General features: G+C 29.2%; 1 protein-coding gene across 1 annotated transcript; it reads right to left on the reverse strand.

The window, feature by feature from the left end:
• Positions 1–1,492: 1,492 nt before the first annotated feature.
• Positions 1,493–19,735, reverse strand: LOC105832017 (protein Jumonji). The gene is made up of 12 exons (XM_036282350.1): positions 19,147–19,735; positions 16,488–16,657; positions 12,194–15,761; positions 10,014–10,248; positions 9,730–9,882; positions 9,403–9,601; positions 9,179–9,327; positions 8,430–8,736; positions 5,388–5,794; positions 4,783–4,881; positions 3,689–3,991; positions 1,493–2,599 (listed from the first exon to the last, which is right to left on the reverse strand). Exons 1-12 carry the CDS (start codon positions 19,230–19,232, stop codon positions 2,510–2,512), a joined length of 5,766 nt encoding a protein of 1,921 aa, XP_036138243.1. The 5' UTR covers positions 19,233–19,735; the 3' UTR covers positions 1,493–2,509.
• Positions 19,736–20,227: the final 492 nt, after the last annotated feature.

A 20,227-nucleotide genomic window follows, 5' to 3' on the forward strand; every position in this document is an offset into this window, starting at 1 on the left:
TTCAGAGAAAAAGAGAGAGAGAGAGAGAGAGAGAGAGAGAGAGAGAGAGAGAGAGAGAGAGAGAGAGAGAGAGAGAGAGAGAGAGAGAGAGAGATAGGAAGGGGAGATTTCTGACTTAAAAATTTTGTTTTTATATCTCTTATCATTTGGAGGATTTTAGATGTGATTAAAGTTAAGATTTTAGAATTTGAATAAAGTTTAATAAATATTATATATATAAATGTTATTTCTCAGCAAGTCTTTTTTTCTGAACATTCTTATAAACAAATAGTAAATAATGTATTATTTTCACAGAATGTAAGTAATAAGTAATTCTCTTCGCTTTCTCTCTCCCTTCCTCTCTATCTCTCTGTCCTTCTAATAACTACACAATTTTTAATAATTAAAATTAATGTAATTTTTTTAAAAATTATATAAAGTAAAATGTATACAATTATTTTACTATTAAATATTTTGCTATATTAATATATCAATAATATATATATTATATCGTAGAGGAAAAACATAAAAATTGAAATACTTTATTTTTTGACATTTTTTAAACAAAAACTGTTTGAAAACAAATATAAATCAGAAAGTGCCTTCTATTAAAGGGTATAACACATTTTGTGACACTTTCGTATTTTTTTAACAATTAATGTTTCCGTAATACAAGTCGAAAGGAACATTCGACAAAATATGCGCTAAATTTGAAATTTGTACATGGTTAAAAAGTTAACATTTATATAGTTATTTATACAAAATATTTACAAGTTAATGTATAAATGAGGATTTCTAAAAACTTATCACTGATGAAAAACATTTTTCTTGTCGATTGTTCAAAATCTTATATTGTTCCGCAAATGTAACATGTAGCGCGACTACGTATAAAAGTTAGATTAGGTGAGATCCATTTTAATAGATTTTCTTAGAAAAAAAAAACCAATGAATGAATAAACTATATTTTTATTTCTGTATTTTAATTATCTAAGTAGACCATATTTTTATTGGCTTTTATGCGATGTTTAGATTTCTGATCACATGGTTCTCAATTAACACACACAGCAACTTTATGTTTAAAACTATACTACGAGGTAAAAGAAAAAAGTATAAACGAAAGTTTTAAGAAGCTACAAACTTGTAAAATAATATTATCAATAATACTTATTATTATTTAAACTGCAATTTGCAAGAGAAAATTATGCAAATTCTCATTTTTTACGAATTCATTTTTAGCAGATTTTATATAGAGAAAAGGCATGTATGAATTTTCTTTTACTTTAGACTGCCTGAAAAGCCATTTTTCTGGATTTGCATAAAGTTCTTAATTTTGCATAACATGTATGTTATTTATATAATTTTTGAAAAACAAAACATTTTAATGAAAAAAATGTCAACAGCATAAAGGTTAATTATCTAAACCTAAACCTAAACCTAAACAAATCATGTTTTTATTAGTATTTGTACAGTGCAAAATTACCGATAAATTAGGGGATATTAAATTAGAAGATTGTTCCAATTTCAGTACCGTTTTTCTATTTGTTTAGTAATCGGATACAGATTCATATTAATACATTCGTATTAATTTATTATGTTCTGAAATAAATACATATATACGTATATATACGCGCGTGCGCGTGGGTATGTGTGTGTGCGTTATTCTTATTGTCAAAATTTCATTTTAAATTGTTTTTTTGTTTTTAATAAATTAATATATAATTATAATTATAAAAGAATCATATATCTGTTGTTATATTATTTAAGTAGTAAAATATCTAGACTCTCTCTCTTGAATAAAAGCCATTTAATCTTTCTTTTTATAAAAGCTATCAATTAGAGTTTTATTATAAAGTTATTATAAAGTTATTAAGTTTATTCTAAAAACTTTATTAAAAAGAATTTTTTAGACTCCATTTTTTCATTACTCTATTCAAAAAATTTTTTCTTAATAAAATGAAATGAAATTGATTCAGTCCCGATACCCAGTATATAGTGTATGTGTGTCTGTGTGTGTGTGTATGAATTTTTATAAGTTAATAAATAAGACAAATAGATAGAATCACATCTTGATAAATTTGGAGAATAAGCTGTAATGGATACAATAATTCCTTTTTTGGAAATTTTTTCAAATATTTAGTAAGATTTCCCTCTTGCGTTAATATGTGCGCTTCTTAAAGATAAATTACAAATATATTAGATATATTTTCACTAACAATAAAATATGTATACGAATATTTTTATTGTTAACTCTTTAAAGACGAATATCACAAAATGACATAATTTCACGTATTTTATACATCACAACCGTCTCGAAAGTTGGATCAAATTATGCTATGAAATTCTATTTCTTATAATATATGTCATTATCATCCTTTATCCTATTATGCACTAGATAAAGAAAAAAAATTTTTAGCCAGTTTCTATTACAATAAGCAAGACACAGTACGATCATATTTGTTAATTATGCATATGTTTATTCTTATATTGATTAATAAATAGTGATCACTTTTATCTTTTATAAATAATAGACTTATTGCTTATTTTGTTTTATTTGATTAGTTTTTTTCGATTTGGCTTCGATCCTGTTTTTCAGTTTATGAATCAATTCATCTAATTCGTCCTGATAAACATAAATTATTATAATTACTTTTAGATAATTTATTTATACTTTGCATATATTATCCCATACAGCATTAAGAGAACTTTGCAGAGATATAACTATGTTGAGGGAATGTTAGAATGTGAATGTTTTTATAATGATGAATGTTATATTAATTTATCTTTATTTTCATTGTTATATTGCTGCAATATTAAAACGATTGAACAAATATATTTAAATAAATGATATCTTTTAAAAATTAAAAAAAATTATATGTATTATTATTAAATAAATTTATATGGATAAAAAATTAATTTATATTGTTTTCTAAGTAGCAAATTATCATTTTGATATCAATATTTTATCATTTTTCACATTATTTATTTTTTATTTATTTAAAATATAGTAATGCACAATTAAAACAATTTAATATTTTTTAAAAAACCCTACTACTTAAATTAAATATTTTACAATATTTTTATAAAGTGTTATCAAAGCCATGAAAGTTTTATTCAAAATGTTTTTGCCATATCTCTAATAGTTTAGATGATATTCGCTTATAAATGTATATGGGTTGTTTTCAAAAACTAAAATTGACTAAACTATTTAAAACTCTAAAACTGGTTTTGTATACCAATGAAAAATTGTTTTTACTACATGTGCGGGTTATTTACACATCCTTTTTTGTTCAAAAAATTCATTTTTCCACAAAGCATTTTTTTCACACAAGAAATTCAAATTATTTCATCTTTTCTGTCCACCTTTTTGTCTTGCTAATGGATGGTGTAAACCGTGCAGTAATCTTCTTCGCATGCTTATCTCGTTTTTCGCATGCTTGCCTTCGTTATTACACTTGTATGCGCGCTAATTCGCAGCACACATACGATAACGTAAACGAACATATTTCGCGGCATAAATATCGCAGAAATAAAAGATTTCATCCAAATTTAGACCAATCCGTTCTCAATAGATTATCAATTAAAAAATCAATATAGATTCTAAAAACATTCGCCCTTTAACATTCAACATTGTCTCATCTCAATGTTCTGTGTTAATGTGCTATATGGGTAAGGTATTAATTAATTAGTTATAACGAATTGTTATACTTACTTCGTCGTACGTGTACATCAGGGTACAATGTCTTAGAATCTGCTTCTTACAACTAATTAAATGCAATGCATGCGGTAAACAATAAACGCTATCATCTTGTGAATTGTTTACCAAAGAGACAAATAAATTCGCTCTGCACGTCTCACATTCAAAGTCACCATCATCTTCCTTTACTTTTTTTCCTTTCTTCCCTTTTCCACTTTCTGGCAAAGGCAATCTTTTTCTATTAGTAAGACCAGCATTTTCCAATTGTTTACGATAATCCAATTCCTTTTCACGAATTTTTATCACGCTCGGCAATATCTAAAAATATAATAGTCGAATGTAACGCTAAGTATTTAAAGGTTGTTGTTCATGTGACAATATGTGACTATTTAATAAAGAAATTTTATTTCTTATAAGAACTTGATGAAGTTTTTGAGAATATGTATTTATGATAAATATATAAACATTCTTGAATTTATGCAAAATTTGATGGTATAATTTTTTATGAATAACTTTCTAAAATTGCATTGAGAGTCTTATTGCAAAGATGAGTCTTAAGTAATTAACAATCGCAAACAAAATATATGAATTCTGAAAAACTATATAAGAAAAAATAGAGTTTTAAGAACATTTTGAAATTAAAACGTTAAGTTTTACTACACCATTTTTCAAATAAGTCATTTTGATGTTAAAATGTCATCAAAGATATTTTGATGGTCAAATGGCAATATAACGTCAGTTTGCTATTTGAGATTCATAAAATATTCATGAATTATACAAGTGTTTAAATATGGTAATTTCACACTAGTGAAATGAGGCAATGTCATCTGTATTACATTTAAATCATTATCATTACATAACCATTCTTTTTCAAATTATTTCTCATTAATATTTATCAATATTCTAAAAAATTTTTAAAATAATAAATTACTAGGTTTTGTTGTTAAAACTTTGTTCATTATTTATTATTTTAAGGGTGACAATGTCCCAAGTTTCTTTAAAAGATATACGTAAATAAATTATAAGTTATGTAGACTTATTTTAAATTAGAGAATTTCCTTAATCTTAAAATTAATTTTCTAATAATTATAGCATAAATTTATTCCTACCTGTTTTAATATATCTACATGAGATCTGGTATCATTAATAATATTAAACAATAATCTTTCGAATGAAAAGATGGAAGGTTCGCAGCTGTCTTGTATGTCCTGAAAGCATATCTTATTTTAATATCATCAAATAATAATGGAAAACAATGGTATAGTCATATATAATAAATCCTCCATTACTCTCATATGAGGCGAACGCTTAATTCACATTATCCGTTTTATACCCCCCCCCCCCTCTGTGTGTGTGTGTGTATCTTATTAATTTCATTTTTTCTCAACGATTACCTATATGCTCTCAAAAAACTATGTGGCAATACAGTGATACATATGTGCGTACTAATTTCGTTTGTCGAACAAAAGTAATGGAGAGATAATCATATGCAAATAGATACAGAAAATAAATAGGTCAAATAGAATATATTCCCATCGATTAAAAAAGCAATGTGAAAATTCTTTTTCTAATTATTATTATCTACATTTATATAAAACCAAAGATTATATAAGATAAAGAAATCATATATAAATATATTTTACATATAATTATAAACTTAAAATCTCATATGAAATATTTCATATATTTCTTGGATATATATATACATATATACCTTAAATACTTGTTCTGCAGTTTCTAACCATGATGACTGTGCAAAATATACGCTCTCGGATACCACATAACCAGTACATATGCTTGACGTAAATGCTTTTGGAAATACTATTATAAATTGCCCCGGTTCTTGCACTATCTGACATAATGACACACCGTTGCTCACTAATAAATCTGGCGGAACCATGGCAGTATCAGAGGGTAACCATATGGTCTTGTTTTTACAATATCGCGGTACCATTTTCGAGAGAGCTTCTTGAAAATTATTATTATGCTCATTGGGTATCCCATACCAAATCTTTTTGGCGCCTGTATGTAGATATTCGATCCATGGTAGACCATGTGGATCACGATACCAGCAACAAGCGCTGAATAACATACCCACATGTAATGTTGGCACAGTCACTCCTAAAAATACGAAAATTATATTTATATAAGAATATTATAAATGCATCTTATTAAATCATAATAATTTTAATAATATTCTGTCAAAATTTTATTCATTTGATCAGCAATTTATCAAAATATAATAAAATCTTCACTAGTTTAACAAAATTAATTTGTCATGTTTTTTTCATTAATCTATAATTTTTTGTATATTTTTATAAAAAATTAATTACAATTTCAATAAAATTTCTTTATTCTTTCATTAAATAGATAGTATTAATAATTTGCAATCCATTTGCTACCTTCGTGCATGCTTGACATGATTTTAGTTAATTTGACGGATGATACTTATCAAACAACATATGAAATACTTGACTGCATTATAATTTATAACTTTTTAATTGACGTTACATAACGTTACATAAGTTGACATAACGTTGCTTCATATTTCGTTGGTCCGAATTTATTAAGTGGTTATGTCGATCAATTTGCAAATATTGTATTTGTAACCTGAAAAGGACTAAGGGTCGAAACTGTTTCTGTAATAAACGGAATTTTGCCAGAAAGTCGACTTTTCAACATTCATTTATCGTTATAATAATTTATATTTTTAAATTAAATTATCATTAAAATGTTATTTATTTTTTATTAAATGCAAAAAAATGATCTTTTCAGTAAAATATAATTACAATTTTATTGCATCAAAATTTTATCTAAACTTCACAAAAAATTTTCTATTATCTAAAATTATCCAAAAATGAAGATTGTTAAATTATTTATTGCTTATTCTTTCATCTATATAAGTCTATATAATCTCTCTAAAAAATTTTTAATAAAATTTTGATAACATTTCGATAAAATTAAACTTTATGTTAGTTTTGAATATTTTAATCATAATTTCATCAAAATTTTATAAAAATTTATTAGCTTAAATAAAATCTTAATTTGTTTTACGGAGTGTCTGCTATGTTTCGTTACAATTTCATAAAAAATTTCAATAAAATTTCTTTACTGTTTAAAAATAGTGTTGATAACTTTTTGTTTAAGAATTTCATTATTTTTTTATCGAATTCTCATTACCCCCTTTAAAACTTACTGCACATAACTATAATGTATAGTTTGGTCCATAAGTTTCTGGATTAAGCCCAGATAAAAGAAATAAAGCAGGTGCAGTTTTACTAGTTATTTACTCAAAATAAGTTCTCTCTGATACAATACATTGGTGAGCACCTTCAGACTATGTTCTGTTTCCCAAAGTTACAGTTGAAGAGTTTAAGGTTTGACACAATTGAGGACATTTAAAAGGCAGTGACCGACCATCTGAAGATTCTCGCGAGAAATTTTTTAAACTTTTTTATGGTCTTAATCCTGGAATTTAGTCCTAGACTGTGCATATTCACTTCGAGTTCTTCCCAATCAATAATATATCGATTACACATCGTGTGTGTGTATCAATAACGCATAATACTCGTTCAATATAATACTCTTGATTCATTCTAGATGGAACTAGATTCTTTGTCCTAATTCAAAATATAATAAAATTTCATTGAACAAGTAATTTTTATGAAAATTCATGAATTCATTATTCAAGAAAACAGATAAGAAACTGATAATTTTTCATTTTCTTATCTATGGACGGAATTCATAGACTGATCTTAAGTTCAAGAATTGTCTTAAGTCTAGCTTCGAGCCAATTTGAGACTTACTTAACCAATGAAATAACAGTATTGACGTCTCAAACTCGTGCGTAAGATGGGTCTTGAATAAGATTCGACTATGAATACCAGCCTAGGTCATCTTAAAGTATAAGATTGGCTTTTCATGATCATTATCATAATATAAAATATTTCATTCTATAGCTGGGGCATACATGTGAATATAAATGTTTATAATTATTGTACATTCAGAAAATCATATTTCTTAATGATTAATTTTATTCAACTCACAACATTCTTCATCGGGAGTATCTTTTAATGTCGTATTATGAAGAAAAACATTTATTTAAATGAAATCGAGCTTTAATACCTGAGCTTTAAAGGATTAAAATGTCATTTATATTTTATTAAAACACAAAAAATAATTTTTTTGTTACCAGTGCATCAAAAGTCCCTTTCGCCATTTTTTCGTACGTAAAGTCGCCAATTTAACATTATTACATAGTTTTTGTCCTCTAATAGGCGTAAGTCATGGAAAAATCTTCCAACATGACTTTCTCTACACGTTTCATCATTTTTCATACTTTTGCCTTCGTACCACACTCATATGCATATCATCTCGCGACACGCATACGGTAACTTACAGAATTACCAACGTTTCATCACTTTCGCGAACTTAACTTTAGCTAACCTGTCAATTTGTGAGAACCCAAGAACCGTATTTCGACGCACAGGTAACAGAAAGTACAGCATGTAACACGTGCGGATCAACTTTTTCCTACTCATGCGGGTGAATACACTCGTACTAAAAAACCCGACCTTCTGCACTTGTCAACACAATGTACTATTATTAGAAATACAAAAAAAAATATCTTAATGCTATTGTACTATTTCAACAAAATATAATTAAAATTTAGTTGTATATTCATTGAAAATTTATCAAATTTAATTAAAATTTTTTCTATCGACCATATCCTGATTATGATAAAAAAATTGCATACCCATTAGTGGACCCAGAGCTCGCAGCACTGATCCAGCATTGTTAGTGAGAACTTTAAGATTCCAAGGATGTCTAGCAAACGGGCTATTCTTCGCAACGGAAAATCCAAATCCACGACCGCTTGAATCGATGCTAGCTGCATGCACGCAAATATGACGTTTTCTTTCAGCAACGTGTTTCCAAAATGCACTCTCTACCTCATCAGCGGAAGCACCCTCTGCTTCATTTCCTCGTTGATTTTCGCCAAACCACATACGTTGCGTATTGCGGGCAATTCGATAAAAAGCGTTCAACGGCATGTTTCTTCCCTTTGATATTACAAAGATACGTATATGTATATATATATATGTGTGTGTGTGTGTGTGTGCGCGCGCGCGCACGCGCGCGCACACACACACAGAATATTTCATAATTATTGACATAACGCTTATAGATAGGTAAAACAAACTGAACAGAAAACTGTCCTGTACCATTTTACGATTTTCGTAAATTATGATAAAGAATTTATAAAGATTTGCGAATCAATATGCGCAATTCAGCGACAAGATCAACATTTACGGTTTCTTGGTACACTGTGAGATAGTGAAAGGAGCGCTCTATAAACGCCTAGTAAACCCTGGACTGTCTTTTTTCACCGAATCGCACAGACAATTTACGAAATATTAAAACTTCAAAAGCACAAATAAAAATACTTTCTACATTTGTCTTCTAATAAAAATAAGATTGATAATAAATTATTGTGTTTTATACTTTCACAATGCATTCTTCAATTTCATCAGAACTGTCCTCATCCTCTTCCTCATCGTTATCATTGGATGACATCTCTTGCCTTTGTAAGGCTTTGTTTTCTTTTCTCATCCATTCAGTTTCAACTTGATCAAACAATTTATCACGTTCATCTAAACAAAATATTTATAATTTGTAATATAAATTTTTCAACGTTTAAAAATAAAAAATTGTTATATAAAATATACCTGGAGATAATGTGTCGTATGGCAGTAAATATTTACAATAAATATCATCTAATTTAGTAACGCGATCCTGTGCCGATTTTGGTATTTTCATGCCATCTGCGACTTTTTGCCATTTCTTCTTCTCTATAACTTCTTTCAATCCACCCAAACTTTGAACTGTTTGATACAAATGAGGTAAATCTACCTCCATTCCACCAATCTAAAAGAGTGAATAAAGAGTTGATCGAAGTTAATAAAGGGGACTTTATTTTTAAATATTATTTTTAAATAATTTTTTAATTTTCTCAAACTGTACAATAATTACTTAAAAAACAATAACAATTTTACCCATGGAGGTTGAGTCAAAGTAATACTCTGAGTAGCTAAATATTTCTTGATAGCCATCATTTCTTTTACGTTAGGACCCCACCTGTGGAGCATGCGATGTACGTATTGATTATATGCGGTAAATCTCATATCATCAGACACCTTGCATTCTGGCTAAAAAATTTTAAAAAATTATCATATAATACATAATTAAAGTAACTTATATTATTTGTTATTTAGTAAATAAAGTACATTGTTTTATATTACTTATCTAATATAGCTCTATTTCTTCATGCAATATTTACCTTAAAATTGGGTGGGGGCACCACTCTACATATCCCAAATTTTTCGGCGATTGGTCTTATCTTGTCTATATACTCCAATGGATCCTGGAATTCTTTTTCTGTTGGATGAAACGTTGGCGCCTCGACTACGCGAGTTTCATTGTTCGTGATTTTCGTGCCTAGAAGCATCGTATTGTTGCTCGAAGAGCTCCGATCTTGTAACTCTGATCCTTTTTGTTTGCATTTCACTTGTGACCTAAAAGTTTTTTACATAAGTGATGGAGATACGCTACAAAAATTTTGTGTTGATATTGCTTGTGTTATTTGGAAAATATAACATTACTCTAAGAACAATTATTCTCATAATATAATTATAATATTATACATTTATTATAATATTTTTAAGAATTTTTCTTCTTTATATTTATTTCTCAAATTTTATGCAAAAATAACATTTTTTTGTTTTAAACAATCGTTTTCTTAAGAATGGATAAATCTAAAATTATAAATTATATAAACTATATAAAATCACATTAGAACAAAATTACTTTTTTAAATAAAAGAACAAAGAATTATTCTTTTTCACAAAAATAGTATCAAGAAAATACGCCAAATATAAAAATAAATATTTATGCAGACTAGAAAATTTATTATCCATTGTTGTTTTTATTATTCTTCTATATTAAAATGTTATATTCGATAATATAATTTTTTTAAAAATTATATTAAAAAATTACATGCAACAAAATTGTAATGCAATCAAAAGTTGAATAAAACAAATTTAAAAACAAAACTTGATGTGCCCGATCGCATTAAAATGCAATAACTTAAATCAATGTTTACAATATAAAGTAATTAGTAAAAATTAAAGAAAAAATGTATGTACAATATTTACAAAAATACAATTAAGGGAGTTCCGTTGCTAAATCAAAATGAACAGATTTTCATGAAACTTTATAGAGAAGTTTAAATTAGTGGTATAAATTGACTGTCAAAATTTTAGAAAGCTGAACTAGCTAGTTATTTAGATATTAAATATTTTATTTACATGGACTCTTGTGGAAATCGGTAAATTTTCACGATTTTTCGATTTTCATCATCGTATTAACGTAGAAGTAATGAACAAATGTTAGTAAAACTTTACAAGTACATCTTAGCTGTCCAGAAAAGTACTGTTAAATTTTTGAAACAATGCACTTGTTTGTTTGAATGAAATAATTGATAGGATAAGAAAAATTCACAATAATCGCAGCAATACAGTAAGTGTAGTAAATGTGTGCTAGTGATATAACATAAATTTCAAATTGTTGTATTTAGTTATCTAAGGGTGGTATAATAGTGAAGAATGTTAGTCTCAATAAAAAAAAATTTTTTCAGTAATGAAGGTAGTACTTTATAGGCAAATTTTTTCTCATAATCACTATTATTAATTTTAAGTCATATACAGCAAAAAAAGAAAGTAACAAAATGGTTATTTGAGTTTTTTTTTTTACTTGAACCCCTGTGCCACTTGTGCCAAACCTGAGCAGAAGAACTCTCTTAAGGCAAATTGTTCCTATTCTCACATTTAAAAATCTAGCTCAGTGAGAAGAAATTCTATTTTTGGAACAACTACATCGTGCGTTTCAAATTATCGAAAATAAATAATACTTCATTTTTTGCTGAAATTTAATCTAGGAGAAGAAGGGATTGAACTCTAACTTCGTAATTTGCGATTCATATTACATTCATGAATAATGTGGACAAAAAATTCGTCAATTCGTCATTCACACTGATTTGCTAGCCGAGACGTTTTTTGATAAATCTTAAAAGATGCGAATCAACACGAATCAATATATTTGTGATACACTATTTCGCGATGATTTGTGGTTCTTATTCTGGCTGTTATAATAGAAACCGACTCGATAAATAAATATAATCGTATCCTTGCACTTTTAGAAGATATTTTGGATACAAATAATAATGATTAAGTAAACGTCTGTATTGCTGAAACTGGTTGAAGTAACACGAACTAAGAAACGACGAATTATAAATTACGAATGATATCCTACGAATCGTAAATAGTGTAAAAAGGTTTACGAAAGATGAATCTTCCCGAATGTCAAACAAATCTTTACAAATCGCGAATCGTGAATTATGAATTACGCATAGTCTGGCCTTAGTATAAGAATTTTAAGAAAAATTTTAAGAACAAATATTACCTCTTTCCGCTTTTTGCCGAGTCTATGGAAGCTTTTCTCTCCCTAGATGACTTGGGTGACTTTGTAAGCTTTTCTACATTGCTATTTGCGCTCGTGCTGATATTCTGATTCGGACTTGACACGGAGATTTCATTTTTCGCGGTTGTTCGCAGTGATGAAGGTTGTGTTTCCGCATTTACTACCGTGGTTGACATAGTTGCAGTTGTTGACGTCGACGGTACTTGTTGCTCTACTGTAATTGTCGTAGGAGTGGGTGGTATACGCGTGGTCGGTTGTACCGTTCCTATCGGTGGACAACGTGCCACAGATAACGGTGTTTTAGTCACCAATTTGGCTCGAAGAAGAACTCTTTGATTAGGACCGGTCGGCCCTTCCGTGCCAAGTTTAACAGCCACGCCCTGTATTAACTGTTGACCTTGCACCAGATTCGGACCGCTTCTCGTAACAGCCTGCAATGGAATGTAAAATAGCTGTCCGTCGTTGTCATCGTCGTTCTCGTTACTCGTCTCAGTTTGAGTAGATATCTCGGTACTTTTCTGTTGATTCACATCATTCTCCTGTTCCTGCGTGGTTTCGTCAAGATTTACTTGCACTGCTATGGAAGCACTGCAATTTACATTGCTCCAACTCGTTGTGAGTTTGTCGAGCGGTAGCACCTGAACACTAGTTAAACTCGCAAAATTTTTGGGCAGCTCAAACTTATTCACGCTTGGATTTGCTGCATTCATCAACCCTTGCGTCTCATCTTCCTTCTTCACGGGTGTAGCAAGATCGTTAAATGGTTTTTCCTTGTTATCCAATAATTCAGAATTCTCCTTTAGACTTGATTTATTGGCTTCAGCCGCTTTGTCGATAAGCTTGGTCTCAGATTTTGCAGCCGCTGCGGGCATTATTGCGGTTGAGCGGTTTGCATTGTCTCTAATTTTTCTTCGAAAAGGTGTGCTAACAGGAACTTCGGTGTCACTTTCAAATGCATAAACGCTGCTTTCGTTTTCCGGTGAAAACGCATTCGCGTTTGGTGTTACAGTCTTACGTTCCTTAACCTTGGGCAAAAAAGGTTTCCGCGGAAATATTTTCTTTTCGGTCGGTGACTTCTTCTCTATAGAACCATCCATCGAGTTTTGATCTGATTTGGACACTGTATCGCTAGTATCTTCAACTGGACAAGTATCTTTTTTCTCAGTCTTATTCTTGTCACTGACAATATCTTTTGCCTCGGTAACGATTTTACATTTGTCGACAATTGCATTTTGTTGCTTCACTTCGCTATTTTGCATATCAGATGCTATCACATTTTTACTGTGTATTCCTACACGATCCTTCAAATTCATCTTATCCGATAATTTTGAAAGCGTGACATTCACCGGGCGTACTAAGTGTTGAATTTTCGTCGAAATAGACAGATGCGAGATATCCGCTTTCAACTTTTCTGTAGAATCATACCTAAAGTTGGAAACGTTTTCCATCTCCAGCTTGCTCTCTTCCTTAGCGAGCGAACTTTCGTTCAACCATTTTTCTATTTGTTCGGTCGACATATTTACTCGTTCTTTTCTCGTATTCAAAGTAGATAATGGCATAAGATTAGAAGAAATTTTGTTTTCATGATTACATTTTTTGCTTGTCTGTTCCATAGATGGGAACAATGAACTTTGAGTTTTAATGGATAAATCCAATACCGATTTTTGATCTTGCACAGATACACTGTGCTCATCATTTAACAAATTTGCGTCTAAGGAATCGGTTTTGATCGGTGATGTTTTTACTTTACTTTCCCGTGAAATGGTACTTTGATTCGCTGTTTGTGACACGCTGTCAAATGTTTTAGGCAAATTCAACTTTTCATTAGACTCTGTGACTAATAAATTAACATTAGCATGCGTCTGACATGAATTTAAAACTTTTGATATTGCCTTCTTAGTAAATCCACGAAAAGATTCCTCGTCATCTGATACCTTTGATAAATCCACTTTTACGTTTTGTACATTCCCGTGAACTGTCTTTCCATTTTTCGTATTGTTAGCATTATCAGGAATCTGTCTTTCTTCTTTCTCTTCCTTTTCAACGTTTTCTTTCTTCTTCTTTATTTTACTGAGTAGCATTCCCAATGTTTCCTCTTCGGATTCTATTTTCTCGGTTTCATTACTTTTAAGGCTTTTTTGCTTAGTCTTATCCGATAATGTTTTAGGTAGATTTTGTTCGCGTTTACGTTTTATCACAAATTTTTCCTTCGTTGATTTTACATAATTTTGAACTTGAGCCTTTGATTTGCTATTTATGTTAGTTTGTACTGCTATTTGTACAGTTGTATTTTTGGAAGATGATCTAAGGCTTCTGCTAATTGGTTTATCAATTTTTCCAAGACTCTGTCTAGTAATGGGTCTTGTATTATTCGCTTCTATTGAACTCTCGGATTCTTCATCGCTGTCCTCTTCGCAATATTTCTGTAATTTCATCAAACGTTTGCTCTTTAAAATTAGCTTATTGTTTTTGTTTTTATCCAATTGCTTATTAGTACTACTATTGAAGGAGCTAATTTTAGAATCCTTAGCTTTAGAGCTAGTTTTAGTATTATTCTGTTTCACTTTAGCTTTTAATTCGCTTTCTGTTTGTGCTATTCTACGAGAATTTGGCAATTCAGGAAAGCTCTCAACCGAAACATTATCATCATTCTCTAAATCTGGGCTCACTAATTTTCTTCCAAGAATTTCCATATATACAGCGGCTGCTTCCTTCGTTTTTCTGGTCGGCCTTCTAGACAGATTTTGCGAAGGGACTATGCCACTGGATGATCTCGTAACTCTCCTCATTTCTGACTTACTTCTAGTACAAATCTTTTTTTGGATGCCTCTTTGTATGTTGCGCTTTACTTGCAATGTCGATTTCTCCACATGTAATTCTTCCTCTTCATCATCCTCGATATCATTGTCCTCTTCAAATGACGCGTCTGTATTCGACATATCGCTATTTTTCGGTTTTAGACTGACTTTCTTCTTTGGTTTGGTTAACACTTTTGTTTTTGATAGAGATTTGTTGGTTTTATCTGTTGGTAATACACCGCTTCTTAGACCATGTCTCTTCGTCTTGATTTTAGGTAAAAATTTTCGCGGTGTCAATTGAAGACCAACTTTCAACATAGCTCTTTCTGTACATGATCTTGTTCTCATAACGCAAGTGGTTTTGAATTTATTTTTAATTCTTTGCTTAGCAAGACGTTGTTCTTGGTATTTCTTTTTAAGCGCTTGGACTGTAGATGTAGCAGTCTTAAGCTTAGTAATGTTTTTGTGTAACGTGCTAGTCACCTTTTTCTTATTTGAAACAATAGATTTTACTTTGGTCACATTCTTTTGGCATGTATTTTCTTGTTTCTGAATTTCTGAGAAAGTAGTAGCAGTAGTAGCAATAGTAGTAGTAGTAGTAGTGATAGTAGTAGTAGTAGTAGGAGCAGTAGTAGTAGTAGAAGTAGAAGACAATGTCTTCTCTGTAGAAATTCGAGCACGTTTAGACTCCTGTTTTTCCTTTTTATTGCCAATATTGAAAAAATTTAAACTAGGTGGCAAAATAGATGTTCCTAAATTTGAAGAAAAAAATTTGTTATCTAAAGAACATATCTAATGTTGATTTTATCAAAATTAAGATATACTATAGTAACTACATAAATCAATAATATGTTTTGTAATAACATAAATTCTTACAATAATTTTTTGAACAACTAATGTTAAATAGAAATTCCCAGAACATATATTTTATACATTTCACAAGATATTTCATTTTATATCTTATTAGAGAAAAGTCATCATATATAATTCGCCAATTCCTTCACAGTTTTTATATACCATATTTTAAAATTAATTTACATATTTGATATCATTAATTATGTTCCTAAGATTTGTATAAATATGTAAATAACATAAATATATAATTGTTTTTTTATGTGCAGACATCAAAAAGATAAGTTACTTCAACTTTTTTAGAAAATCTTGCTGAAAACTGTGTTAACGAGTCTTGATCTCTTCATTATCATTTAACAGAAAATATTTTTAAATTTATTTGAGAAAGAATAAATAAGCTGTTAAATAAGAAATTCAATAATAAAATAATATAATAGTATTTGCAACTGTCCTCTAATAAAAAAAAATATATATAACTAAACATCTCTCTAAATGTTAGATATCTCATATAGATACCTCAAAATTTATCACATTGTATAATCCTTCAGAAGAATATTTACATCTTTTTGGCTAAAGATTAATTTAAATTAAAAAATTAATATTTTTAACTATTATAAATGACTCACCTCTAAAGCACAAAAATGTTAAAAAATCCTCTGTATTTGGACGTTTGTGCGTTATTAATTCTGTGATCGTGGCAGGTTTAGTTTTCTCCTTGTCCTTAACAGGTGTGGGCGATGTATTAAGCACTGTGGTTGCACCCTGTGCAAACTTTCTTTGTGCATGAACTTTGGTCCTATAGTGAATAATTAAAAACTTAATTTCATGGCAAGCTTTTTGAAAACTACAAATACATAGAATCACTAAAACCTGTTTGCACTAATGCAGAATAATTTTAATCAATTTAATTTACTATCTTTCTCTAATTCTTAAAAAGATGCTGGAGTTATCTAAATTACTGATCAAGTACATTCATATTTTTATTTTTATTTTGTTCTCTCTTTCCTTATGCAGAATAAAAAAAACTTCTCAAAAATAAATGTGAAAATTTTTTTTCTTTTTCTCTTATACTGCATCATATGCAGATATGCATGAAGATTAGTAATGTACACTCAGCTTGTATTTTTTATTTCTTTTAAACTTTAGAATCACAGATTAAAAGTTGTAAAAATGTAACAATTTTATTATGTTTTTTTATAATATATTATTCAAATATAAGCTGGTGCTTTCAAATTAAATTGTATTGTTTATATCACATCAAAGAAGTTATGATATATATTTTAAGGTTGTGTTTTTACATATATTTTTTTACGCGTTATCTTTACAAGAATCTTTTTCATGTAAACACAATACAAACAATATTAATTAATATAAATTGGATAATATAATATGGAAAAAGATAATTAAGTTATAAGATTATTAATATATCTAACTTTAATAATAATAATAAAATATAATATAATATTAAAAATAAAAATGGAATATAATTTTCAAATATTGATAAAATATATATCTAATAAAATTTCAATCTTCTACAATCCATAATGTACTGTTAGCTAAATGATACGTAAAACATTGTGTATATTGTATGTGCCGTTTATTCGTCTATCTTTATTTAAATTATGTTATTACATATATGGTCTTTTACTTTGAATTTTAAAGAATAAACCCATTTTTTTATTATGGGGGATTACTGACTGCAATTCTAATACACATATATATAAAATATGTATGTACATATGTCATACATATATGTATTAAGGTTGCAGTCGATAATTCATGATAAAAGGTTAATACATCCATTAAAATTCACCCTGTATGTTACACAGTGGAGCAACAATGTTTTTATGTCTGATCAAAAATGCCAATTTTTATATTAACGTGTATTAAATTTACTTTGTAGAACATAAATATTTGAAAAAGTTATAAAAAATTGTAAACTTTTCTTTAGAATTCATTGCAGTAAGATATAATTCTTTAAATTTCTGAAATTCTGTATGAAAAAAAAAGAAAAGTCCACCAGTAGTTCACGTTCTCGAATCCTAGGGCACAACGAAAACTGCTACATATGCATATCACTATTTAAATTTATGCTTCTATTCTAAATGTGTACTTCACTGGAATCTGAATTTTGAGTATAGCGATTTAGTATACAAATTCTTATAATTTTATGTAGGGTCTACAATGTTAGCAGGAGTAATGGAGTAAGAAGTAAGAGTAACAATTGACCAATGAAAAACCGAGAGTAAACAAAATCTCATTTCATATTTCTTACTTCTTACTCCTACCCCATTACTCCTGCTGACATTGTAGACCTTGCATTAGAGATAAAAGTTTGAAGTGTACACAAAAACAAAGTCTAGGTTGTACTATCCTTTTTTCTAATTTTGAGACTCAAGAAACAAATTATTTTGTTTCTATGTCAGACATAGAAAAATATTTAATGTATTAACGATTTATAATAATAAATTAATATACTGAAAATTAAAATTACATTTTTCAACTAAAAAGTTTATCAAATTCAAGCTGTCATTTCAACCTGTGTGTCATTCAAACTTTGTGATCAAATCATTGTAATTCAGAGCTTGTTTAAAAAAAAAAATCTTGAGCTCTATTCTGTACTACATACCGACAACTATCGGTGTCATTGCGCAGATATTTTATATAGCAAAAAGCCTGCGCAACGATACCAACAGTTGTTGGTAGCAGGTACAGAATTGAGCCCCTTAATAATAAAACCCTTTAACATAACTTTTATGTTTATATAAGATAACTATAGCCCCTTTCTATCAATGTGGATTAACTTTAATCCCGGTTTAACTTGTTTTCTTATTCTAGTCAAAAATTAGAAAAGAATAAAAAATAAATTATAAACTTAAAGTTATTCTCCATTGGTGGAAATAGATCTATATCGAAGATATTCTATGTTTTTATGTATCTAACAATTTCTGAAATATAATTGCACATTTTTATGAGCTACTTTAGGAGATTAAGACAATTTTTAAAACTACTTACTTTATATACACATAGACAATAAATAATTATGTATATAGCAGTGTAGTTCCTTTTATTATTAAAATTATAGGTTATAAAACATTTTAGTAACCAAACAGTGAAATCTATAATTTATTAAAATATACAACAAATAATTTTACAAGTTAACATGTTCATAAGTACAATGGGTCAAAAAAATATCTTTCCCTTTGTTTTCAGTTGAAGAGGCGATACCATTAAAATAAAATATTAGTACAGAGTTGAATATTAGTACGAAAAGAATTGTGTTACCTTTTCGGAGATTCAGAGAGTGGCTCCATGAGGTCCACCAGGTCTCCTTCCTTCCTTTTTCTCTTATCGTTGCGACTCAACACCATTCTGGTACAACGTGCAACGGGGATTGAAACATCAGCAGGCACAAAATTCCGTCGTTTCAATTATTCCATGAAGCGTTTTTAGAGCATGTCGTATCCTAAACGCATTCCTCGCACAATCTCACTTCTCAATTTCTCAGTCACTTACGCGAACCTATATTCCGGACGATCGATGAAAATCATCACCATCACAATAATAGCCACCGCGTTGTAAAGAAAACTTATGCCAAACAGCACAATTCAAGCTAAATTATTCTAAGTGGCAAATTCATCTTGATTGGGATTACAAGGAGAAAATCGCAGTGTTTTACACTTTGTTATGAAAATCGCATTTCTCTATATGATCTTTCTCATCATGCGATTGTTTACTCGAGATCAAATTAAATACCTCAATTCTCTGATCTGCGACCAGTCACCAGCGATGCAAAGTGATGCAAAGATTTCAGACTTCTGTCACAGTTGTGGAGGGGATGATGAACTAAAGCGCCTTGTGTCCACGATCACAGACTTCAAATAATAGACTGCTAACTCACACCAAAATAGAGTAAGTTTTCACCGAGGGTTCAAATCGGGTCAGAGTCGGGCCAATTAGCCAATGGCTATGATGGTCACACCGGAAATTAGGTTACTTCCGTTGTAACCAGCATAACTATTGGTTAATTGGACCGACTCTAACTCGATTTGATTCACTCATACTTGACCGGAAGTGAACGTTTTTTTAAATAATTGCTATGTGTAATCGTTTGTATTTTGTATGAAGAGATTTGAAGTGTAATTAACAAGTTTGTGAGTCATTTGTTTATTTGTAATTAATTAATTATTTTTTCACCCGACACTTAGCCGGAATATATTGATTGAACAAATTAATTAAGTTATTATACAGAATTTGAAGTTTGTATAAAAAGTTACCTAGTTTGATTAAAAAGGTTTGTGAGTGATCCAAATACATTTTATTTAATTCGTGAAAGTTAGCCGAAATTTACCGACAATATGTAACA

This window comes from Monomorium pharaonis, chromosome 2 (assembly GCF_013373865.1).
Source record: "Monomorium pharaonis isolate MP-MQ-018 chromosome 2, ASM1337386v2, whole genome shotgun sequence".
Lineage (NCBI taxonomy): Eukaryota > Metazoa > Arthropoda > Insecta > Hymenoptera > Formicidae > Monomorium > Monomorium pharaonis.